Source organism: Musa acuminata, chromosome BXJ1-2, assembly GCF_036884655.1.
Source record: "Musa acuminata AAA Group cultivar baxijiao chromosome BXJ1-2, Cavendish_Baxijiao_AAA, whole genome shotgun sequence".
NCBI classification, from domain to species: domain Eukaryota; kingdom Viridiplantae; phylum Streptophyta; class Magnoliopsida; order Zingiberales; family Musaceae; genus Musa; species Musa acuminata.
Genome location: NC_088328.1, coordinates 2,238,477 through 2,263,718, shown reverse-complemented (window position 1 = coordinate 2,263,718; position 25,242 = coordinate 2,238,477). Strand labels below are relative to the sequence as shown.

Here is a 25,242-nt window from a genome sequence, read left to right as displayed (position 1 = left end):
AACCCTAGGATTTAAGAGCCCGAACCCACCCACGGCCAGCGTAAGCACCAGTGAGCTGCTGCCTATCGAACTCTCCGGATTCGCGCTCTTCTCCTTCGCTCGATCTCTCTCCGCTCGTTGATAGGAGGCCAAATCTAGGGTTTAACCGTCGCCTCCCCTCCGCTCCCTCCCGAGGTTCGCAATGGCGATCGTTGCTCAGACGCCCGACATCTTGGGAGAACGGCAGTCTGGCCAAGACGTCCGCACCCAGAATGGTTCGTTCCTTTTCCCTCTCCATCCATATCTGATCTCTCGGATATGCTAAAGTTAACCCGGTTTCCTGCTGCCTTGCGTTGTTGTGGGCAGTGGTGGCGTGCCAAGCGGTTGCTAACATTGTGAAATCGTCCCTCGGACCAGTTGGTCTCGATAAGGTGAATGCAATTTCGGATCTCACTGTCATCGTTTTTCTGTTCTTCTTGGTTGGTAGTTAGCATATTCTGCTGTTTTACTGGCATGATGCTTACGGCTCCTAAAGCTTGCTGAGGATGGTTTTGAGTTTACGATCAACCTTTCTGTCTAAAAAGATCATCATGTAACACAAAATCAACAGAGGAACATTGGCTCGAGTGTATATTAAAGTATGTGATTTATAGAGCCTTTTATAAAAGTAATAACCTTTGTGTTCTAAGCAATTTTGCCATAACAAATAACAGTATGGAACATCTTCGATCTTACTTTATGGTCCAAGTTGCAATTTGGATCAGTAATTAAATGGTTAAGATCAATTATGTTGCAGACTGTACACCTATACAAGCACTCAAAGTTGGATTGCGGTTTTCTCTCTCTTTTTTCCTTCTCTCTGCATCCTCAATTATTGTTTTTTTTTCTTTTTTCTCTTGGATAAATTGTTGAGGCACATCTGCTGAATCTGAGAGACTATAATATGACTTGAAGTTGTCTTTTCATTTATATATGTTTACTGTTTTTTTTTTAAGCTTATGATGAGGAACAGAGAAGATAACTTATGAACTACTGCTCCTTGGGCAACCAAATGAAGAACTTAAAGGACATTGCAATAGAAACATTGCATTAAGACATATGAATTAAGACATAAGTGCCTTCATCATCATGGAAAGGTAAAATTAATGAATGAGAACATCTCAAAAAGACTAGGAATAAAGCTAGTGGAGAAGCTATCGTTATAATCAAATGCCACATGGTTTAATATAGTTATTGACATTTTTTACTTGAGTTTTGATTAACCAATATGATATGAGTGAGAATATATAAGGTGACGACTGTACATAGAACTAAAGTGTCTCCAAGTTGATCATCATATTTATCTCATCCAAGTACTTTCCTAAAAAGGTGTGATTCTCTTTGAATTTAATATACAGATCTTGAGAACATTAATTAATTATTATTGATGTTATTTCGCATAAATTCAAGCACCTGAAGTTAGCAATGAATAAAAGATATATTTGCACTGTAACACCTATACTAAAGCCTCACATTGGATGTGGGAGGAGATTTGAGTTGATTTCTAAAGACTAGATGCTTTTACTACTATTAATTTGACCCTTAGTATTTTGGGCATTGGTTTGGGCTCATCAAGTTAATGAGTTAATTATCCTGGTTCGGGTCATGACAAAATTTGTGGTGATTGGCCCAACTGAAAGGATACCTATGGATGCGGTGAGAGGCACATCAAGGTGTGGATTTATCACTAGGCTAGGCCTTTCGTTATGCTAGAGTCTGAATTATGTTCATCCTTGACAAGGATCCCATGCCTAAGTAGGGAGATTGTAACCCTTGGTTTAGTTCCACATCCTATGTGGGTGGACATTTGAATCAGTTTATGAGGACTAGATTAGTCTACTACAATTAGATTGGATTAAACATTTTGGGCAGTGGTTCAGGTTCATCAAGTCTAATTAGGCATATATATTTTGCTTTGTTTTAATGAATGCTTCTTATCTGGTCTAGTATGCAATTAGCATGATCTGCATTTTAGAGGTTGATTTAATATTAAAATTTGCATTGGATGGTGAATTACTAGATGCTGGTTGATGACATTGGTGATGTCACAATTACCAATGATGGTGCAACAATACTAAAGATGTTAGAAGTTGAGCATCCGGCTGCCAAGGTAGCATACATGAACTTGGTTGTATCTCCTAGATCTTTAAGTTTTGCTGATTTACATTCTTGTTATAATTCCTGTTTTGATGATTTAAGGTTCTTGTTGAACTTGCTGAACTTCAAGATCGAGAAGTTGGAGATGGAACAACATCAGTGGTTATCCTGGCTGCTGAGTTACTTAAGGTGTCATGTAAACTGTGATTGTTGAGTTCATCATGCATTTATGTTGTGTTGTGAATCAGGGGGTGCCATCTGTTAGTAACTCTCTATTATATTCTTTTGTTGCAGAGAGCAAATGATCTTGTGAGAAACAAGATTCATCCAACTTCTATAATTAGTGGCTACAGGGTAACATGAACAGTTATTCATATTCAGCTTGTCTGGAGCAATTTTTAGCTTTCATTTCAATTCAAGTAGTTCGTAACTATTTATATTTCTTACTATCTACTGGCAGCTTGCAATGAGAGAAGCTTGCAAATATGTCGAAGAAAAACTTGCTACAAAAGTACGCACTAAAATCCATTTATTGATATTACCAATAACCCGATTGTTTCAATTATCAATTTCCTTTACCTGCAAAACTATTTGTCTCCTCAGGTTGAAAAACTTGGAAAAGATTCACTTGTAAACTGTGCAAAGACAAGCATGTCGTCAAAATTAATTGCAACTGATAGTGATTTCTTCGCTAACTTGGTAAGCTTGACATGATTTTAATATGCCTATATTGGTTACTTATGTTTTGAAATCCTTAATTTCTAAAATTCAGGCTCATTGTTAGATTTTACCTCAAAATTAATTGTCATCAAGAAACAATAACATCATAAGAATAACCACATGGAGTTCAACTTAAATATGCCAAGCAAGTACATTCATAACGAGTGGAAAAAGGTGAAGATCAATGATAATCCTTGGTTTTGCCCTTGTTCTAACACTAATGTTATTCCATCAAGTGCCCTTAGTCACAACAATCAGAAAATTTCGTTCTTTTCTATGATCATCACAACAATTAGAAAATGTTTATCCATCAAGTGCCCTTGTTTAAACTCCATGTCATGCTGTTTCTAATCAGTAAAGGTGATATGCAAGTATTTCTTCTCTTCTTTATATCATAGTTCACAGAATTGACTAATCCAGATTAGAATTAGCCTATTTGGATAAGGATCTGATAGTTCTGACTTATTATTTATATATAAGATAGACCTACATCTTATATTTTGTTTGTTGATATTATTTAAATCATTGAGGGTAAATGGACTTAATTCTAAACTTGAGTTGTCACAAACCTTAGATACTAAAGATTTTAATTAAGGTAGAATTAAGATTAAAATATGAGATGCAATTTTAGTAATATAAAAAGAAGATTTGAACATGTACTTGAGTTCGATGTCTTGGATCAATTATACAACAAAATAGAGAATTGATAAGGATATTGCTCACAGAATAAACATGTGTTTAAGGTGCAAAGTGACATCAAGAGTTTTGTGTGATCACTGCATGTCTATTAGACTAAAATAAGATTTTATAAAGCATTCGACTATGCTTTATAGATCTGAGTGTTGGACGCTTAAGAATTAATATGTATAAAATGTTTATGATGTTGAAATGAAAATACTGAGATAGATGCATAGATTTACCACTAAAGTTGAGAAAAACATTTTATTTGTGAATAATTAGGCATAAGTTTGATTTATGATAAAGTAAAGGAGAATTGTCCAGGATGTTATGAACATGTACCTGGAGTTAGACTTAATAGTTATTATCATTAGAAGAGATGAAATAATAGTATTGGTGGTGCGAGAAGAGATATAAGCAAGGATTGAAATTTCGTTCCATAGTGTATCGAGTTTTGCTCGGTACGGTATGGTACGGGAGTACTGAGCGGTACGCCAGGGCATACCGAATGGTATATCTAAATAAATAAATAATATAATATATAAAAATATAAAAAAATAAATATAAAAAAATCTAAAAAGGAGGTGTACGCTACCTTAGTGACGTTGCCTCCTCTTCTCCTCGTCGCCTCGGACGAGGAGAAGAACGTGGTCTCCTTCATCTCCTCATCTGCGGCGTTCGGTGAAGAAGACGACAAAGACTTCGAAGGTCGTAGACGTCTTCGGCCTTCGGCGAAGAAGAAGCCGCAGAATCACAAACGAGGCGACGAAAGAGACCGCCTCTTTCGTTGCTCTAGTCGTCGCCTCGTCGTTACCTCTTGGATCAGGATCGCCGAGGGAGGGCGGTGTTGGATCGGGACACGTTGAGAACTTTGAGGTTCTCCCAATTCTCCCTCTTCTTCTCCCACTTCTTCGAATGCTATCACTTTCTTCTTCCCTCACTGCAGCCAGGTTGATATTGCCCAATACAACCTCGTATCGTATAATACGGGGCTATACCAAGCGTTCCGTCTATTAGCGGCTGGTTGGTGTATCGGTCTGCTGGCGGACCGGTACGTACCATCGTTACGGGTAGTATCATTCGAAATTTAGAACCTTGGGTAGAAGGATATTAAAAGATTGGATATTAAAGGATATTAAAACGGTGGCTCCTTTGTAACTAAAGAACTTTTTTTCCATCTATAAAAATAAGTTATTTGTGAATTGTTCATTAATTGCAATCTAAATCTTTACTTGTTTTTGTGTATAAGTATTTTTCTCGAAGTTTTTATTTAAATAGTGGACTGCATTAATTGTATCATATTAAGCAGACCTTGATCAACATGTAGGTTCAGATTGTATCGAGTTCCTATCAATGTTGTGGTTTTCAGCATAGAGCCAGTGATAGCCCATTGCCATAAGATGCTCTATCATGAAATTAAAAAACATAACAGAGTTTACCATAGAAATAATTATGAGATTATATATGTTCATACTAATAGCTTTTGTTATTCTCCTGGCTTGCTAATTTTTACCTATCAAAGTATCCTCATTTTTAAAGTGCTGTGAATCCATATGATATGTGCTAAATCAGTATACTTGTGGAATTGATCACACCAAAATCGACTCCTTCAACTTTTTCATATGTAACTCCACTACTATTTGATATATGAGTTTGACTTTGTTATTTAGGTTGTGGATGCAGTTCAAGCAGTGAAGACTACAAATGCAAGAGGAGAAGTTAAGTACCCAGTAAAGGTTAGTGTCTAGTTGGATCCTTCCTTGTTGCACAAGTGATTTCCAAATTTATTCCCATTGTCCATTTGGACTAGGATTAACTGATACAGTCAAGAGTACATTGTTGGATCTCTCTGATTCAGTTAGTTCTTATTAAAAAAAATTTTGGATGCATGGATGAATTCGAAGGAGATTTAAGTTTCACTAAACTTGAATTGTACTTTGATATTATCCTGAGTGATTTATTTTGAAAAAGTAGCTGCATTTCAGTGAGACTCTAGACATTACACAAAGTTTTTGATCTATTTCTATGTTGGCTTGTTTCCTTCAGTTTATAATTTTATTTTTGCACATATATTTTATACTTTTGTCTGTTTCATTTGTAGAGCATAAACATTTTGAAAGCTCATGGAAAAAGTGCCAAAGATAGCTACTTGCTGAATGGATATGCTTTAAATACAGGCCGTGCAGCTCAAGGGATGCCTATCAGGGTTGCACCTGCAAGAATTGCTTGTCTTGATTTTAACCTTCAAAAGACAAAAATGCAGATGGGTGTTCAAGTCTTGGTCACAGACCCAAGAGAACTTGAAAAAATTCGTGAAAGGTAATTCTTTAGTGGATTTTTATTGAACATGTTTAGTAAGTTCAACGTGTTAATCAAGACAAACTTATATAAAGGAGCTTTTACTAAGTAGATCTATGCAAATCTTAAACTTCTAGACAAATTTTATTTTCATTTTGACTTTTGCTTGGCCTGAATATAATATCATACTTACATGAGTTGCATCAATTTTCAGTTGCAATATATGGGGTATAGAAGTTGTTGCAATTATGGAAACTTAGGTTATTCTGGCTAAGTAAATCTTTTTCCATTTCTTTTCCAGTACTTCAAGCCTCTACTGACAATGCTCTTGTTTCTGCTTAAGTTTTCTGCCTTGTATTTTGTTTCTCCAAGTGGTTGTATCCGTCAAATTACTAGTATGCATAATATTTTGGATAACATCTTAGATAATTTGGTAGGCACCACAGTGGGGATCCTGTATGTGCACTACTTTGCTCTTTTTTTGAGGTCATCGTAAGTTTCATCTTGAACTTTTTCCAGGGAAGCTGACATAACTAAGGAGCGCATCCAGAAGCTTCTAAAAGCTGGAGCTAATGTTGTACTAACAACCAAGGGAATCGATGATATGTCGCTAAAGGCATGTCTTCTTAACTTACATTTCTCATGTTTAGTTAAGTTTAATCTTTTGTTTGTCTTGTATTGTGTTCACCATTTATGCTTGCAATTTTTCTTTAGAATTAGCCATATCTTCTTTTTGTGTAAATTATGCATAAACATTGAAGATGTTTGTGGTGGTGTTGTAAAAATCCATTTAATGTAGTTAAAGTCTCATGATATCATACTGGACTAATGTTTCAAAAAAGATCAATAATGCCTATGTTGGTGGATCACTGCTAGCAATTGATATATGTAGCTTTGTTTTGATGTGCTTATATTCTTCACCAGCTTTAATGAGTTGTCATTAAGAATTCATAGTTTCTTATATCTAATATTTATGGCCATTTTCCCATTTTTCGTAAAACTGCCTTTGGTTATCTCATTCCTGGCTAATCTATTTAATGAGTTTTTCTGCTTATTCGCTGAAGTTCTTGTTTGTCTTTCCTGTACTCACAATTGGTATCCATGGATCTGCTTAATTAAGTCAATGTCATCTCTCTGGATTCTGATTTTTGATGTGCTTGAACTGTGATTCACTTTTCTCCTTGCATATGTATGATGCTATTCTTTATATTTCGAAGCTTTTGACAGTTTGTTTAAGAAAATTCATATGCAGAGACATTAGTTCTCTCTGGTATTTCCAGTTTAAATTCTGAACCATTTTGCTTTAATGCTATTTTCAGTACTTTGTTGAGTCTGGAGCTATTGCTGTGAGGCGTGTTCGCAAGGACGACTTGCGACATGTTGCAAAAGCAACTGGGGCAACTGTGGTATGACCTGGATTGTTGCAGCTGTGATCTTCCTGGGCATGTTTACTATTTATGCTTATATATATATTTTTAGCTTGAGGTTCTCTAATGCATATGCACGTGTTATTTTCAAACACGTGTATCCAAATGATGATTAATTTTTTGTTGTTTTAATATCGATTCCTAATAATAAAATCCGTTACCTTACTAGTTCCTTCTTGCTTCTACACTTCCAAATGGTCTGGGCACATGCTGTTCACTATTTACATCATTAGATTTTGTATCTATTTCTGTTTTTAGATTGTAATTGTTGGGTCTACCTGGTTTATTCCTTACATATAGTTGTTTATCTATTATTGCTGGCAATCTATTCCCCAAAATCCAAATCAATTTTTATGTTCATATCTTTTTTCCTTGAAAATGGAAGTGATTTTTGTTATTCTTCTCAAATATGTTCTTAATGACATGTTACCTGGGTGTAATATACCATCAAAGATTATTAAGTGGATGGTGTGACATGTCATGTGTGCATTGCCAAACCATAACATTTCCTGTCTGTACTTTGCATTTTTTTAATATCTAAATTTCTGTGCTTTGCATGTCCAAAACTGTCATGTTTAAGAATTTAGATGAGAATGCACTACATTAGAGACCCATAACCTGTTTGGCACACATTTGAGATACATCAATGAAGACAACTGGTTTTCTCATGATATCTATTCAAATGCTTTCTGGCTGTCGTTTCAATTATTTAGTATTTGATATCTCGGAGAATAGACAAGAAACATTATTCACCAGAACTTTGAGCACCAGCATTTCAAGCACCAAACATCTTACCACCAATATTTTTTCAGTAGTGCTGGTTCAACTAATTCTTACAGCCCAGATTTGAGTGGCTTCTAAATGTTTACCTGAGTGATTGAGCAAATATTTTTTGAAAATTTGTTACACTTTACTGAAATTGAATTTTGAAGTGTTTTCAGTAATTTTATTCATCTTAGAAATGGCGAATGAGAAAAATGCAAGGTACGATTTTATTTTGTTCATGGATGATTAAACAGCTAATCTAGCTGTCATGAGTTAATTGCTCTAGTATTCCTTGCTTTGTCATATTTGTTTGTACAACATTCTGCTAGATATTATGGACCCTCAAGCCACTCCATTTTGGTATTCTTACAATGATGTTTGTTGATGTCCTCGAATAGGTAGCTTGATGTGCCTTACCATGTGAGTAACAGATCATATCCGACTCTTAGTGGAACTTGTTTGAGGCAATTTCTAGCTGAGCTAATGTGTCTGTGTTTTATGTCTATGCTTGAACAAGAGAATGCTTAGTAATATTTCTGGGATCTCACTCAGGCATGCACATGGCCCTGCATGCTTTATGTATTGTTTGTTTTTGTACAAAATCATCACATGTTCATCTATCACTTGGATTTGTAGAAAACTTAAGGTTGTGTTAATTAGTCCTGATTTTGGCTCCTTGAAGGTGACCATGTTTGCTGACATGGAGGGAGAAGAAACATTTGATTTGTCACTTCTTGGACATGCTGATGAAGTTATAGAGGAGCGCATTGCTGATGATGATGTAATTTTGATCAAGGGCACAAAGAATTCTAGTGCGGTCAGTGGTTTCTTCTTGCCAATTTTAAAAACTTCAAGCGTGCTCCCTTGAATCCTTGGACTAACTGGTTTCTGTGCATTAACACCTAACGTTTTCTCCATCAGGTCTCATTGATTCTTAGAGGTGCTAACGACTATATGCTTGATGAGATGGATCGGGCTTTACACGATGCATTGTGCATTGTGAAGAGGACCCTTGAGTCGAATATGGTAAACCCTAACATTCAAATCTTGGTGATGACTTTTGTATGGTTGGTTACTTGAGATCCCAAAGTCAACTGATCTTGGCTTTTTCTTGTTTAGTACATATTTTCAAGAAGAAAAAAAAAGGGAAACCATTTTAAGATTGAGAGACATTTGGCCTTATTTTGTAGCAAGATCCTTTCATTTTTTATTTTGTTTGTTTTATATCTTGTTATTCTTTTTCAAAGCTGGAACAACTGTGTGGTTATCCCTGCCATCTCAAAATGTTTATATATACCCTTGAAAAGGCAATCCCTATAATTTTGCATTTTGGAGGGATATCTATGACATTGCGAATCTTGAGAAGCATATCTGCAATCAGCATTCTGAATTGCAATTTTTGCAGCTGTATGTGTTGCGAATGCAATCTTGGAAAGGCAATCAGCATCCTAAATTTCTAATTTGCACTTAGCACATGTTTACATTTTTATAATTTTGTCTTCATTATATCTTATTTAAGCTTAATTGAGCATTATTTTTGTATTTGAATTACATATGTTTCATGTCCAGATTCCATTACATGGTGTCTTCACTGTCTTCATAAAACAGTTGCTTTTAGAAACATATTTCTTGTGACATTTTTTCATTTAGATGATATGTATGGTATTCTCCTTTTTGAAGGGGTTAATGTGGAATTAAGGTATCTTGTTGGATACATATGAAATTTTCCTATGAAGCAGTGATTTAAATAGGCGCTCGGGTGCTCGCCTAAGCGCTCAAGCGAGGCGAGACGCGAGACGAGGCAAGGCGAGGCCTGAGTGCCTCGGGTGTGCACCAGGCGGCGCGCTTCAATGAGGCGCCGCTTGGGCGCTCACCTGAACGCAGGCGCTGGGCACTTCGGGCGAGCGCCCAATTTAATTACGCGAACTAAACCGATTTAAGGCTGGGTTGGTTCATAGTTTGTTACCTCAAAAGCCACGCTTCACGCCAACGCGACCCTGAGGAACCCTAGCGTTGCTTCTGCCTCCGTCGCCAACGCTTTCTGTTGTTGCTTTTGCCACAAGCGCAATGGGCCGAGCCTTCCTCTATTGTCGACGGACGAGTCCAACGACCCCCATAGCCTCCTTCTGTTGTTGCTTCCTTCCACTGTCGAGGGAGAGGACCACAGGTTCCTTTGCTATCAACGGACGCCCTCTGGAGCTTCCGTCGCTGCCGCTGCTTGCAACGTACTGTCACGGCCTTAGCTGGAATTGCCTAAGGCGTGAGGCACCCTTGCGGCCAAGACGCGAACTTAGCTGGCGTTGCCTAAGTCGCGAGGCTCCCTTACGGCAAAGACGCGAACTTAGCTTGCGTTGCCTAAGTCGTGCTTCGCCCTTGCGATATTGCTCCGCAAAGATCAGCCCACTTGCAACCTCTCGCAGGTCCCGAAGGACCTGTAAAAGAGAAAGTTGATTAGTTCGAAAGAACGAGCGACGGACAAGTCCCGACGTCTCGCGAAAAGGGGAAGCTTTACAAGCAATTCAGCGAGCACCTTGCGTGCACAAGAGAAAAGAGGGAGAGGGGAAAAACAAGGACTTTAGAGGGTTGAACGAACAGTTGCAAGTCCACAAACAACTGCTCACCGGGTGCCGGGCGCGACAACAAGTTCCCGTCAAGGTAACGTGCGAACTTACGAAAGGTTGTTCAACGCTCGACACTATATCGAAGCCCCATCCAGCCCTCTGCCACCCGAGGGGTTCAAAGGGGCTGAGATGGCTGACGTTTTGGTGAGCGGAGGCGGGCTGTAGAAAACAGCCCGCGGTATATGAAAACGGAGCTGTTTTGGGCTGTTTTGGGGCTGTTTTGCTCGGTTCGGTGAGCGTTCGCTTTGTAGCGCTGCAACTTGTTCGAACTTACATTTTTACAAGCAAAATGACTCAAAACCAAGGCAAAACAGGCTGCCAAGTAGCTATACATGTAGATGAGAGCGACGAACGGTTCGTTGAACGGAGTTGTTGCGGGTGCGCGACGATCGTTCGTGACATTCTCCCCCACTTAAACTGTCGACGCCCTCGTCGACGCTTGTTTGTAGTTGTTGATGATTGCTTCTTCATGTCCTAGGGCGTCTTCAGGCTCCCAACTGGCTTCAGTTCGGGGAAGCTTTCGCCACTTCACCAAGTACTCTGTTTGCTCAGCTCCATTGGGTAGCTTTATCTTGCGGTTCGCTAGAATGGTTTCAACTCGCTTCTCGTAGGAGGCTGTGATGGGCGGTAGCCGAGTTGGAAAACTTCGGGAAGCATCTTGTGGATCCGAGTGGTAGGCTTTTAGGTTGCTTGCATGAAGAACGTTGTGAATTTTGAACCACGCCGGCAGCTGCAACTTGTAAGAGACTTTGCCTACCCTGCTAATAATTGGGAAGGGCCCTTCATACTTGTGCACCAATCCTTTATGGACTTTGTTCCTAAAGAATTGGAGTGATGCTGGTTGGAGCTTTACCAACACCAAATCGCCAACCTTGAACTCTTGCGGTCGCCTTCCCAAGTCTATCCACTTCTTCATCTTTTTTACTGCCTTCTCTAAGTAAGCCCACGCAATATCTACATTTCGGTGCCACTTCTTTGCGAAGTGGTAGGCTGACGGACTACTCCCAGTATACCCAATTGCCATGGTGTGAGGAGTTGACGGTTGTTGTCTGGTAATGATCTCGAAGGGGCTCTTTTTGGATGCAGAGCTCCGCTGCAAGTTGTAGGAGAATTGGGCAATGTCCAACAGCTTCACCCAATCTCGTTGGTTGGCACTCACGTAGTGTCGGAGATATTGCTCCAGGAGCGAGTTTATCCTTAGTTTGGCTATCCGTCTAGGGGTGGAGACTTATGGAGAAGTATAACTTGGATCCCAACAGTTTGAATAACTCGGTCCAGAATCGTCCCAGGAACCGAGCATTCTGATCACTGATGATATTGTGCGGGACTCCCCAATACTTCACCACATCCTTCATCATCAGCTTGGCCGCCTCCTCTGCTGAACAGTGTAGGGGAGCAGCAATGAAAGTTACATACTTTGAAAATCGATCGACTACCCCGAGTATCGATCCGAGTCTCCTTACTAGTGGCAAGCTCGATATGAAGTCTAAGGAAATGCTCTCCCACGACCTTTCTGGTATGGGCAACGACTCCAAAAGTCCCACCGGCTTTCGCTGCTCCGCCTTGTCTTGTTGGCAAGTGAGGCATGTTCGATCATATTCCTCCACATCAATCCCCATCTTCGGCCAGTAGAAGGCCCTCTCCACGAGAGCCAACGTTCGATGAATACCTGGGTGTCCAGCCCAAAGGGAATCGTGACACTCTCTTAAGAGTTCACGCCTCAAATTGTCCACTCGAGGAACATAAACCCGATTCCTTTTTGTGTACATGAGTTCCTCCTGGACCCAAAATCGTCATGCCTTGCCTTCTTTGATGAGCTGCATCAGGAGAACTGCCTGGGGATCACCATACAGTCCATCCCTAATCCTGGAAAGGAAGTTGGAGTGCAATTGACTTGCTTGGCCTTCGCCTTCCAATTGTACGGCATTCACGCGCTCCACTTTCCAACTCAATGCATCGGCCACGACATTTGCCTTCCCAGGCTTATACTCCATTGCCATATCAAATTCAGCCAAGAAGTCCTGCCACCGTGCTTGTTTTGGGGAAAGTTTCTTCTGTGTTTGGAAATAGCTCAGAGCGATGTTGTCTGTCCTCAGCACAAATCACGATCCGAGAAGGTAGTGTCACCAAACTCATAGACAGTGGATCACCGCTGTCATCTCCTTCTCGTGCACTGGATATCGTCGCTCGGTTTCGTTGAGCTTGCGACTCTCGTAGGCCACCGGATGATCTTCCTGCATGAGTACTCCCCCAATAGCGAAGTTCGAAGCATCTGTATGGACTTCAAAAGGCTCCCCATAGTCTAGCAATTTGAGCACTGGTTCTTCCATAACAGCAGCCTTCAGATCTTGGAATGCTATTTCACATTTGTCCGACCACTTCCAAGGCTGCTCCTTCAGTAACTCCGTCAGTGGAGTTGCACGCTTCGAGTACCCCGCTATGAAGCGTCGATAGTAGTTAACGAAACCAAGGAATGATCTTAACTCTGGCACCTTCTTTGGAGTTCGCCATTTCGCAACCGCTTGCACTTTTGATTTGTCCATGCGAATGGAACCATCACCGATATGACGCCCTAAGAATAAGATCTCCGTTTGGGTGAAGTAGCATTTCTCCCTTTTTACGAACAAAGTGTTTTCCCTGAGAACCTTGAAAATTGTCCGAAGGTGTTGAACATGCTCCTCAAGCGTTTGGCTGTATACGACGATATTGTCTAAGTAGACGACCACGAACTTGTCCAAATACTCCTTGAATAGTTGGTTCATGAGAGTGTAGAACGTGGCCGGAGCGTTGGTTAGGCCGAAAGGCATCACCAAGAACTCAAACGCTCCATACCTGGTCACACAGGTAGTCTTTGCTTCGTCGCCTTTAGCAATGCGCACTTGCCAATACCCCGATCGAAGGTCGAGTTTCGAGAAATACTTGGCTTTGCCCAATTGGTCGAACAAGTCCGCGATGAGCGGGATGGGATACTTGTTCTTCACTGTCACTTTGTTTAGGGCTCGGTAATCGATGCATAGTCGGAGGCTCCCATCTTGTTTCTTCTGGAAAAGAACTGGAGCTCCAAAAGGTGCTTTAGAGCTGCGGATGAGACCACCGCTTAGCAGTTCACCTAACTGCTTTTTGAGTTCTGCCAACTCTGGCGGGGACATGCGGTAGGGTGGTCTCGCTGGAGGTTTCACTCCTGGCTCCAGCTCGATGCTGTGATCCATGCCTCTGCGTGGTGGAAGAGTCTTCGGCAACTCGGGTGGCATAACATCATTGAACTCTTTCAGGACGTTTGCCACCATAACAGGTTTTTGAATGGCCTTCTCGTCGAGTGGCTCTAGCTTCATAGCAGCCACGAATGTTAATTCACCTTTTCGCACCCTTTTCTTCAGTTGTAATGCCGATATGTGTTGGGGCTCCTTGGTTCCTCTCCGAGAGACAGGAACCACGCAGGGGTCGTCACCTCTCATCATACACAAGGAGTTTAGGAACGGCATAGGCACCAACTTCGCCGCATGCATGAACTCCATTCCAAGAATTACTTGGAAGTCGTCCAGTGGCACCGCCATCATGTTGGTGTTCCCGCTCCATGTTCCGATCTTGATGGGAACTCCCTTTGCCAATTCGGAGATTCGCCTGGCTTCCGAGTTCATCGCCTTCATTCGACTTGGGCTCTTCTCTAAGATCAACCCAAGTCGCTTTGTTTCTCGATCGGCAATAAAGTTGTGGGTAGCGCCCGTGTCCACCATTGCACGAGTTGTTTGGCCATTGAGCTTGATGTCTACATACATCAGCTCGCCACTTCCTGCTTTTTGTTGCCTTGTCTTCGGGTTCTCCCCCACTTGACCTCGCATGGCGTTCAACAAACGCATGGCTCCCATCCGGGGTCTTTGCGACTCCTCATCGTCGCTGCTGGCTTCAAAACTACTCGAGCTAAGAGCGACAGCCTTGCCCTTGTCCGATTTGGGAGGGTGGATGGAAGTTGTTAAAGCATTGAGTGCCTGTTTTTGTGGGCACTCCCTCACCATGTGTAGCCCTCCGCACAAGAAGCATCCGCCAGGTTTCGGGGCCTTGCCTTTCGGGCTTGGCTCTTTGTGGGAACTCTTCTTTTGTTCGCCCCCGAGCTCCTTCCCTCGAGAATATTTTGAAGGGCGATTGCTTGAAGATTGTTTCCTTCTTCCTGGGTCTTCGGAGGAAACGAAGTTGGTGAGCCTTTCTGCAGTAGCAATTGCCCCGACCAAATTGGTGACATTCCTTTGATGTAGTTCTTGTTGTGCCCATGGCTTCAAACCATCAAGGAAGTTGAACGGCTTATCCTTCTCGGACATGTCTTGGATGTCCAGCATTAGCGCAGAAAATTACTTCACGTAGTCTCGGATGGAAGTATTTTGGCGGAGTTGTCTCAACTTCCTTCTTGCGACGAACTCGGTGTTCTCCGGTAGGAACTGAGTTCTCAACTCCCGCTTCAAGTCCTCCCATGTGTCAACTCGACACCGACCTTGTTGGATCTCCTCCCAACGGGTTCTCCACCAAAGTTTTGCATCTCCGTTCAGATACATTGTTGCTATAGAAACTTTGGTATCTTCAGAATCGGGCCTCGTAGCTCGAAAGTATTGTTTCATACTGAATAGAAAATTCTCAAGCTTTTTGGCATCTCTGGCCCCTCCATAACCATGAGGCTCGGGTGCTCTCAAGTTTTGTGGCGACGCAATGCGGGTGTTGCTTCCTCCCGCATTCAGCGCCCTTGTGAGCATGGTCACTCTCGAAGTGAGTTCCGCCACAACTTCTTGCAAGTGTTGTACGGAGTCTTTGGTGTCATCTGACAATCGGTCGACTAGGGCCTCCACCTTGTTGATCCTGGACTCCGCTTCCTCTTGCGAGCTCTCTACCCCAACAAGCCTTTGTTGGCCATGGTAGAGTTCCTCCACGCTCGCTTCAAGAACATCCAAGCGGGTTTCCGCTATTGTGAGTATCTCCTTGTGACTCTTTTTCCCAATTGGCGCTCCAGATTGCGCCTCCTCCGCTCGCGGAGAGTAGCCAACTTCTCGCTCATCATGTTTGCTGCCGCGCTCCTCTTGAGCGGCTCCAACAGCATGAGAGAGAGTGTGCACATGCAGCCCACCTACGGCTGCTTGGGGCAAGGGTCCGGCTTGCCCCGCCTTGCTTGATTCGCCACGATGCTTTGTCATGGCGAAGTTGCGAAGTTCCTTCGCTGCTCGCTCGAAGTGCTTGCCCGCTCTGATACCACAATGTCACGGCCTTAGCTAGAATTGCCTAAGGCGTGAGGCAACGCAAGCTAAGTTCGCGTCTTTGCCGTAAGGGAGCCTCTTGACTTAGGCAACACAAGCTAAGTTCGCGTTTTGGCCGCAAGGGTGCCTCACGCCTTAGGCAATTCCAGCTAAGGCCGTGACATTACGCCATTGCTGTCTGCAGCTTTTGTTGCTGCCCCACAGCTATTGTCCACAGCTCTGCCGCTACCGCTGTTGTCGTTCGCAGCGTTGCTGCAACTATCTTAAACTAATCCTCCGTTGCTGCTACTATCTCCCTCTATTATTGTTATTTTTTTCTCCCCCTCTAACTTAAGTAATATAGAGTTAATAGTATATTTTTAATTTAATATAGTGATTTAAAAAGCGCTAGGCCCCAAGGCCCCAAAACACTAGCGCTCACCCGAGCGAAGCGAGGTGCTCTAAAATATTAAAATATAAAAATATATAATATAATAAAAAATATAATTATTTAAATAAAAAATATAATATTAAATTAAAAATATACTATTAACAGTATATTACTTAAGCTAGAAGAGGAGAAACAATATTATTTGAAATATTAAAATATAAATAATAATAATATAATTATTTAAATTAAAAATATACTGTTAGTAGTATATTAGATAGCAGCAACGCTATGAACAATAGTAGCGGCAGAGGTTTACTATATTGTTAATAGTATATTACTTGAAGTTAGAGGGGGGAGAAAAAAAATGTTAACAGTAACAGAGATAGCAGCACGTTGCGAACGACAGCAACGACAACGACGGAAGCTGCGGACAGTAGCAGTGATAGCGACGAAAGCTGCGGACAGCAGCAGCGGCAACGACGGAAGCTGCGGATAGCAACGACGATAGTGGCAGCAATGAAAGCTCTAGAGGGCGTCCATCAATGGCGGAGGAACCTGCGGTCCTCTCCCTCGATAGTGGAAGGATGTGACAGCAGAAGGAAGCTACGAGGGTCGTCGAACTCATCCGTCGACAATAGAGGAAGGCACGGTCCGTTGCGTCTGCAGCGAAGGCAGCGACAAAAAGCATTGGCGGTGGAGGTAGGAGCGCTAGGGTTCCTCGGGGTTGCGCAGGCGTGAAGCGTGGTTTTGAGGTAAGAAACTTCAAACCGAACCAGCCTTAAATAGGTTTGGTTCGCCTAATAGAGTCGGGTGCTTGCGTTCGGGCGAGCGCCCAAGCGGCGCCTCATTGAAGCACGTCGCTTGGTGCACACACGAGGCATTTGGGCCTCGCCTCACCCCGCCCGAGCGCTTAGGCGAGCACCTATTTAAATCACTGATTTAATTACATATTTTTATTTAAATAATTATATTTTAATTATATTATATTTTTTATATTTTAATATTTTGGAGCATCTCGCTTCGCTCGAACGAGCGCCTAACGCCTCGGGCGTTTTGGGACCTTAGTATCTTTTGGCACCTAGCGCTTTTTAAATTACTGTTATGAAGTTAGAATTTTACTGGGAGATTATGGTCACAAAGTGGTCATGTTTCCTGTTGTATTACATATTAGTGTTTTGGTACATGTATAAGGTCTGATATCATGAAGTTCATCCCAAGGCCTACATTTGGTGCTTCCAACGTGTGTTATACCTGTCAGAGTGAAAAAAGAAAGTTTCTTGCTACATGAGATATCTGGTTTTCTTTCTGCTGCTTAAATGAGACTTTGTTAGCAGTGATTAACAATTGGCACTACCATTGCTTTTTGCAAACTCCTATTCGATTCTTCCTACAAATATACTTGCTTTAGAATATAATAGAGCAGAGAATAAAATCCATCTTATTTGTGTTTTGCAAGTATTAAGATATATTTCATGAGCTTAGTTGAAATTCTTTATAACCACCTGAAGGTCTATAGAGTGTTAATTTTTCTTATATGTTTCAGAACTGTTTTAATATTTGGTCTTTGCTTAAATTGGTGATATAGGTTGTTGCTGGTGGTGGTGCTGTCGAGGCTGCATTGTCTGTGTACTTGGAGTATCTTGCTACAACTTTGGGATCTAGGGAACAGCTGGCAATTGCAGAATTTGCAGAATCTCTTCTCGTCATACCTAAGGTCGTAAATAACATTAAGTTGTAACATTTCTCATTTGATTACATAAAAAATTCTTGATTTACAGAATTTGTACAACAGGTGCTTTCTGTGAATGCGGCAAAGGATGCCACCGAGTTAGTAGCAAAACTTCAGGCTTATCACCACACTGCCCAAACCAAGGCAGACAAGCAGCACCTTTCAAGGTCATATTTGCGGTCACCGTATTCATCATTATAATTTAAACATATGTTGCTTGCTCTTTGTTGGCTTTTCTAGGTTTGTCAATCAGTAAATCACAATGTCTTCAGCTAGTATTGTCTGTCTGCTTTAAAATTCACTTGGTCTCGGGGAAAATTGTTGGAGCATTATCTGTTTGTAACAATTAAATGTATCTCCAACATAACTGAATCTTTTTTCAGACAATGGAAACTGCTCAATTCTGTGTTGTGAACTAAAAAACATTGACTAGGTACTTTTCCATCCATAACAAGGAGAACAATTGATATGATGTTGCTATTAAAATCTTAATCCTGTGCTTCTGCCAACTTGTCCCCAGGTGCCTAGAATTTCTTTGTCGTTGCTACTTGAGTTATGTTAGCACCTCAAATGATGATTTACCTGACCATCATCAGTCACCAACTTTTTCAGTGACCTGTGTGTGTGTGCATAGTACAGTTAGAAACATATTACTTAGTATTTGGAAAGATTCTTATTGCATTTTCCGCTTGTATTCATATATGAAATTCTTTATTGATGTTAAGACGCCCGAAAGAACTGCTTTGCTTACTTTTGCCGTAATATGGTATGCAGACTGTCGTCACATAATCTTATATGTTATTTGTTATACTGCAGTATGGGGTTGGACCTCTCAAAAGGTATAGTTCGTAACAATCTTGAAGCTGGAGTTATTGAGCCTGCAATGAGCAAAGTGAAGATTATACAGGTAAGCAACATATTTGACTTGTCGATGCAACGGTTATGGTGTTGCTATGGTTATACTCGTCAACAAATTTTCCAGTTGAATCCATATTTTTTGATGTGGATTGAGACATAATTCTCACCTCTCTTTCTGTATACTGGCAGAGAGAGCTATTGACCGGCATATAAGCTGCCATTTTGTTGATTATCCTTTTTATACGTCTGAATGTTGAGTGCTTGCAAAATAAATGGCTTACATTCACGTAATATTTTAGGGTTACGATCTTAATTGATGTTGACTTGTTTTAACTGCAGTTTGCAACCGAAGCAGCTATAACAATTCTGCGGATTGATGATATGATTAAGCTTGTGAAAGATGAAAGGGAGACTGAAGAGGATTAGATCGCCAGGATGTGGTTAAACTGAAGTGAGCTTGCAGGATTTTGTGTTTTCTAGGGAGTTTTCGTTTTGATAATTACGTTGTCCGACGAATGGAAAGTTTTGCCATGCAGTTTGGGACTTTTGTAAACCTTGTGAAACTCTATTGTCAATCCGAGAACAGGCTTAACCTTTTGCTTTGTACGATAGTTTTCTATTCTTTAAGGTTTTGGGGATGGTTACTTCCAATTTGGATTGCAAGCCTAATGCAGAAATATTTTGAATGTATACATTTGCAATGAAATTTGTCGAGCATGTCAATGTTGTTAAAATTGGACCATAGGATTTTATGGTCTTATGATGGTATATAAATTTGGTAAAGAAAGAATCTATAGATGGATGCAAGATTTAATTCTCGAGGGAAAAGAGTATGTTTTTGTTGTCTATTGGAGAGTCATCTTTCAATTTATTTAACTGTAAATATAATAATCTCATTACTTTTGTTTATCGAAAGTCTCAAGCCATCAAAATGCGATTGTGTTCCATGTTGCATGCATGCATTCTAGTACTTGTGCTTTCATGTGCTTGTGGTATACGTCTGGAGCTGAGTATTAGCATATGGGTTGGTTGGTGGTACGCATGCAATCTAGATATGTCTTCAAAGTTTTAATGGATTACAGCATCTTTATTACATACTAGCAACTATGATTGATTGTATCTACAGAAAATGGTCTCTACGAGGGTAGTCATACTGTGTCGAGATCGTTCATGAATGGTAACGTTGGTGTGATCCCCACTTGCTGAGCGATGGTGTATATGGATGGTGGCCGAAAGATAGGCCTTTTGTGTGCCCCTTCCTGAGCGATGATGGTGTGCTCGTCGAGCCTTTGATAGGGTTTCAAAAGACTAGAGAGCTCAAAAATCTCGGATCGACCTTTCTGTGTGCGTCGTGTCCTTTCAGGTGGGTTGTGGGTTTTAAAAAGATCACTTCTGCATCTTCTCTTCTATCTATTATCGGTCCTTTAAATCATCATGAGAGAAAATCATTAAAATTATTAAAATCATTGAGTTTATCTTTCAAGACGCTGAACGTTATACTGATTGGTTAATAAGTATAAGCTTCTATCTATAAGCATCTTTTTAAATATGATGAAAGGGTTCCTACAAAGATGAAAACAGAAATGGTTCGATTTTTAGTTAGAAATATTAAAATTTTTGATATTTATCGGAATTGAAAATCGGAATGCATGAATTTTTTTTTTTTTTTTTTTTGATCGAGGGTTTAATATCTTATGATAGCAAAAATGTTTGGGCTCATGAAGAGTGGGTAAAATTGATGCATGGGACACATCAGAGCTACATCTGAAGGTCAAACTGATATCCTTTTTTTGCCTTTGCCTTGAATTCTAATGAGTGAAGTATAAACGCTTATAAGCTTCTTTCTATAGGCATCTTTATCTTATTTATAAATATGACAAAAAGTTCCTACAAAATAGAAATAAAAAATATTAAATTTTTTTATATTGATCAGAATGAAAATCAAAATACTAAGTTTTTTCCTTTTCCGATCAACGATTTAACAAAAATGTCAGACTCATAACAAAAATAATAATTTTCCTTCGCAGACACCAATAAAAATTGGATGGTACACAAAGTGAAGATGTGTTCTTGCTATTTATTCAAATATGATCCAATCATCATCCTTGATAATCCAAAAAAAAAAAAAAAACAATGATTAATTGTGCCTTCAAGAAGTCCTTTTTGTTCCAGTGATCCATCTTCTTTGTGTTTCTTGTGTTATATAATGTCCGATGGTCAAAACCTACTATCAACAAGACCATGTCACCGCGAGGTAAAAGTCTGCCGTGTCTACTACACTGCTCGATGGCATTGAATGATGATAAGTTACTTCTCAAGAGACAAATCAGTCATTTGTCATGGCATAATATGAGCAATGTACCATTGTACGCGCCGCATCAAACATTTGTCATGGCATTTTAATTATGCAGCTTAACACTAAAATTTAGGTTTCCAAATAATGAACCTGTCAGCATATTTCATCAACAGACACAACTATTCTTTTGCCATATAATTTATCACACACTTGTACCATTTAAGTGGAAAATGAAACCGACTGGTATTAATTACCAGCAGCACACCAACTATCCACAAGTTTTACCTATCAAAATACCAAGAATGACTTTAGTGAAAAGAATTTACTTACTAATGTGACAACCTACTAATAAGAATTTACTTACTAATGTGACAACCTACTAATAAGAATTTACTTATCACTGACAAATGCACTCCTACGTGGGTCACTTTGTCATTGGATTGACAATGATTGGACCATACAAAAAAAATTTATTACCTTTAGAAGTTTTCGAGGAACGACATTTTGTCGATAACATTTATAGAATGATAGAAATTATTTTAGTAGAGTATTATTTGATTTATTTTTTTTCATTTGATTTTCACTGCATCCACGAAGACCATTCCTATTCTTGAATTACAAGTGTATAAACTGACTTTTGGTGATGTTTTTTTCATATTAGATGTTCTTACCATGTTTTAAATTTATATGTACAAGAAGGTCTTGAAACTTTTCTTTCTCCAATTAAGCAAGCAATTGTATTTTTATCATCCACAAGCAATAAAAAAACGAGCTATATTTTACATATTAAATGGTAAAAGACTCAAAAGATTTTCTAGGAACGTTCCTACCCGATGGAATTCTACCTATGAATTGCATATTGAATCTTTTGATTATAAAAAGTTATTATGCACTTTTATAACAAATAATGTTAGATAGGTTAGTTTATATCCACAACATTGGAATGTTTATGAAAAACTTTAGAAATTTTAAAATTTATTATTGATGCTATCTATACTTTATTCAGTGTTTATTATCCTACTGCTCATATATTTTTAATTATTTTTACTAATATTATTGGTGCTTCTAAAACATTTCAACATGATCATCATTTAAATATGACTTGTACGGTGATTTAAAGCCCGAGGCGTTAGATGCTCGCCCGAGCAAAACGAAGCGCTAAAATATAAAAATATATGATATAATTAATAAATATAATTATTTAAATAAAAATATGATATTAAATTAAAAAATCTTACAAAATCACAATATCACATTAATAAAAAAATATCAAAATTTAAAACAATAACAATAATTTCAAATAAATAAAAATTAATAATATTAAAATCAAAATAATATATTATTAATATACTGTTACTAGTATACAGTTAACAATATACTGTTAACAATATACTATCGAGTCGATGTGAGAAAAGGTAGCAATGAGCAGCAAAAGCATGAGAGGCGAGTGGCGATAGTGGCAACGACAATGGTAGCAGCGAGAAGCGACAGCGAGAGCGGGAGCGACGCACAATGATAGTGGCATCGATAGCAGTAGCAACGAACAACGGGAGCGGGAGCGACGAGCGATGATAGGGGCAGCGACAGCGACAGCGATAGCGACGAGCAGCGAGCAACGATAGTGGTAGCGATAGCAACGAATAGCTACAACAGTAGTAGCAGCAGCGAGCAGCGACGACGGTAGCAACGAGCAACGGGAGCGGCAACGGGAAAGGTGATAGTGGCAGCGATAGTCGCAAGAGGGATGTTGGGAGGCTGATATCGGTGCTTTAGTTGGTTCAATCAAACCAACTGAAGCACCGGAGACCGAACCAAACGTAAAACAATGGTTCGATCGCTTGGTTTAACCCGGGCGCTCGCTCGAAGCGCCCGACGCCTAGGCTCGGGCGAGCGCTTAGGCCTCTTTGAAGCGAGGCACCTGGACATGAAGCGAGGTGCTCGGGCCTCGCCTCGCCTCACCCGAGCGCCTAGGCGAGCGTCCGAGTGCCTATTGAAATCGCTGGACTTTTATGACAATAAAATCAAAATTGACAAATTATTTTCTCGATATTCCATCGATTTAGTTTGTTGCTTGTGGTTTTGATCCCCCTACTAGAATAGATTATCTAAGTGACTATTTAAATATTTATTATAAAAAAATTAGGATTAGAAGTTGATATTGATGATAAAATCAGAGAAATAAATAAATAAACTGATCATTAACTTATATAGCCATATTATCGTTGAAGTGTGTGCATGCCTAACTAGTCACCAAGACTGCCTATATACCGAGTCCTTGTGTCAAATTCTTCCGGTCCCTCCAACCAAACTATCATCTTCAAACTCCAGTCTTGTCTTAAGCCAATTGCAAATGTTAGAACCATCCTAAGGAAACATCTTAACACAGTTATGAAAGCCATCATTGGATAATTGACATCTACGTTTCAGAGCACTAGAGGACCTAAGCAAGCATGAATATCAAATTAAAAAAGATAAATGACATCATTTTCAAAAGAACAAGCAAAAGGTCCACTAGAATAGTCATGTTGCATAAATCACAGCTCTAGTCACCATCCTATATTTCCGAAACATCAAACACCTTTTTGACTTCGTTTAACTCTTTAAACTAAGAAAGCCATTTCTCCAAATTTCCCTCGGAGGTGTTGGGCTGCAATGTTGGTGAATGCATCTTGAAAGAAACCACAAGCAGGTTTCCTCGAATGATGCAAACACCAAGTTGCTATAGGTGTGCTTACTGACCATTCACACAAAGATTACAGCCATCACAGCTGCAGGGGTGTGACTGGCTAATTGGCCACCAGCATCAAAATTTCTTACGAACTCCACAGTAGACTTGTTGAACAGCCAAACGCAGAACCATCAATTCGTTGTGGTTCCGATTTCGGAAGCACAAAAGCATCGATCTTTAAGCAATAACAACGAATCATAAATTAATAGCATAATACCTTGCTCCTTCCTTTGAAAGAAGTGCTCGACTCTGATATTTACGACTTGCTTTCACTCTTTCAATCATTTCCGCTTCTCGTCAAAGATAATGCCGGCAGATCCTGGAACTACATCTGTCGAAAGACCATGGTGGTGGCGGGCACCCAGCACCTCAAAGAACTCCTCCTCGACCTCGGTAGCGGCGAGGAGGATCGTGGTCGTCGTCTCCATGGCCAAGGGAAATTGGACAGCTACGCCGACAAGGGATCGAAGCTTTAAGAAGGAATCCAGGCGCACGAAGTAAGCTAGGGTTAGGGTTTTGAACGTTCACCGCACTTGTTTTAACCGTTGGATGGTTCCAGCGGTGGACGTGTCGATCATCGAGCGAGTGCATAGAGGGTCAGGGTTCAAGCTCGCTGTAGCATGAATCTGGTAAAAACAACGTAAATAAATACTGATTTGTCTTGTTAAGATGTGTTTGTGGTGGATGCATCATTGCACGGTTAATTCATCATATGTTCGAATGTCTTATATATCGTTTAATGTAATTAATGAAAAATATTTTTTTAAATATTAAAACATCATCACCATTAAAAAAAATAAGAAGTTAATTATTTCATAATTAGAATGTTAAAATAGTTACACATCTCAAACAAATGTCATCAAAAAATTACTATTACTCCTCTCAACAAAAAAAAAAAGAAAAAAAAAGAGTGTAAGTTGCTACTTCTCTCTCCCCTTTTGTTATTATAAAAAATTCGGAGAGGGATATCGTGGTATCATAGTGCTACTTCTTTTGGTTTATATCAATATGTCAATTGTAAAACTATTTTAATATCACAAGAAGGTTATTAATATCAAAGATAAATTCTGAGAGATCAATTGATGATGGGGGTATACAGGTCATGAATATAAAAGAGTCATATGAAATAAATCTTAAGTCGTACATATCAAAAAATCATGAATTATTTAGATAAATCTCCTTTTATAGGAGATCAAATAATAAAAAATCTTGATTCATATAAAATAAATCTTAAGTAGTAAACACTGAAAAATCAGGTGAAAGATTATGATTCATTTAGATAAATATCCTCTTTAGTAAATAAAAATAAAAATTATAGGAGATCGAATAGTATAAAATTTTAATTCAAAAAAAATAAATCTCAAGTCATAAACACCAAGAAATCAAGTGAAAGATCATGATTC

At 39.7% G+C, this 25,242-nt stretch overlaps 1 protein-coding gene and 1 long non-coding RNA gene across 2 annotated transcripts; one reads left to right on the top strand and one right to left on the bottom strand.

The window, feature by feature from the left end:
- LOC135595243 (T-complex protein 1 subunit alpha-like) lies at window positions 1-19,505 on the top strand. The gene is made up of 17 exons (XM_065085902.1): window positions 1-254; window positions 346-410; window positions 2,039-2,128; window positions 2,218-2,304; window positions 2,410-2,469; window positions 2,576-2,626; window positions 2,719-2,814; window positions 5,184-5,249; window positions 5,615-5,832; window positions 6,331-6,427; window positions 7,131-7,217; window positions 8,686-8,820; window positions 8,925-9,029; window positions 17,814-17,942; window positions 18,021-18,124; window positions 18,774-18,864; window positions 19,155-19,505. The coding sequence occupies exons 1-17, from the start codon at window positions 182-184 to the stop codon at window positions 19,239-19,241; spliced, it is 1,641 nt and encodes a 546-aa protein (XP_064941974.1). The 5' UTR covers window positions 1-181; the 3' UTR covers window positions 19,242-19,505.
- Window positions 19,506-20,710: 1,205 nt separating this feature from the next.
- Window positions 20,711-24,325, bottom strand: LOC135595239 (uncharacterized). Its single transcript, XR_010480317.1, has 2 exons — window positions 24,057-24,325; window positions 20,711-21,039 (listed from the first exon to the last, which is right to left on the bottom strand). It is a non-coding gene; the product is annotated as an uncharacterized LOC135595239 (long non-coding RNA).
- Between the last annotated feature and the right edge of the window lie 917 nt (window positions 24,326-25,242).

Bases quoted from the DNA above. Each gene is read 5' to 3' on its own strand.
- LOC135595243 (XM_065085902.1), top strand. From the start codon at position 182: ATGGCGATCGTTGCTCAGACGCCCGACATCTTGGGAGAACGGCAGTCT. The intron at 2,129-2,217 runs GTAGCATACATG...TGATGATTTAAG, and splicing joins TTGAGCATCCGGCTGCCAAG to GTTCTTGTTGAACTTGCTGA. The intron at 8,821-8,924 runs GTCAGTGGTTTC...TTTCTCCATCAG, and splicing joins GCACAAAGAATTCTAGTGCG to GTCTCATTGATTCTTAGAGG.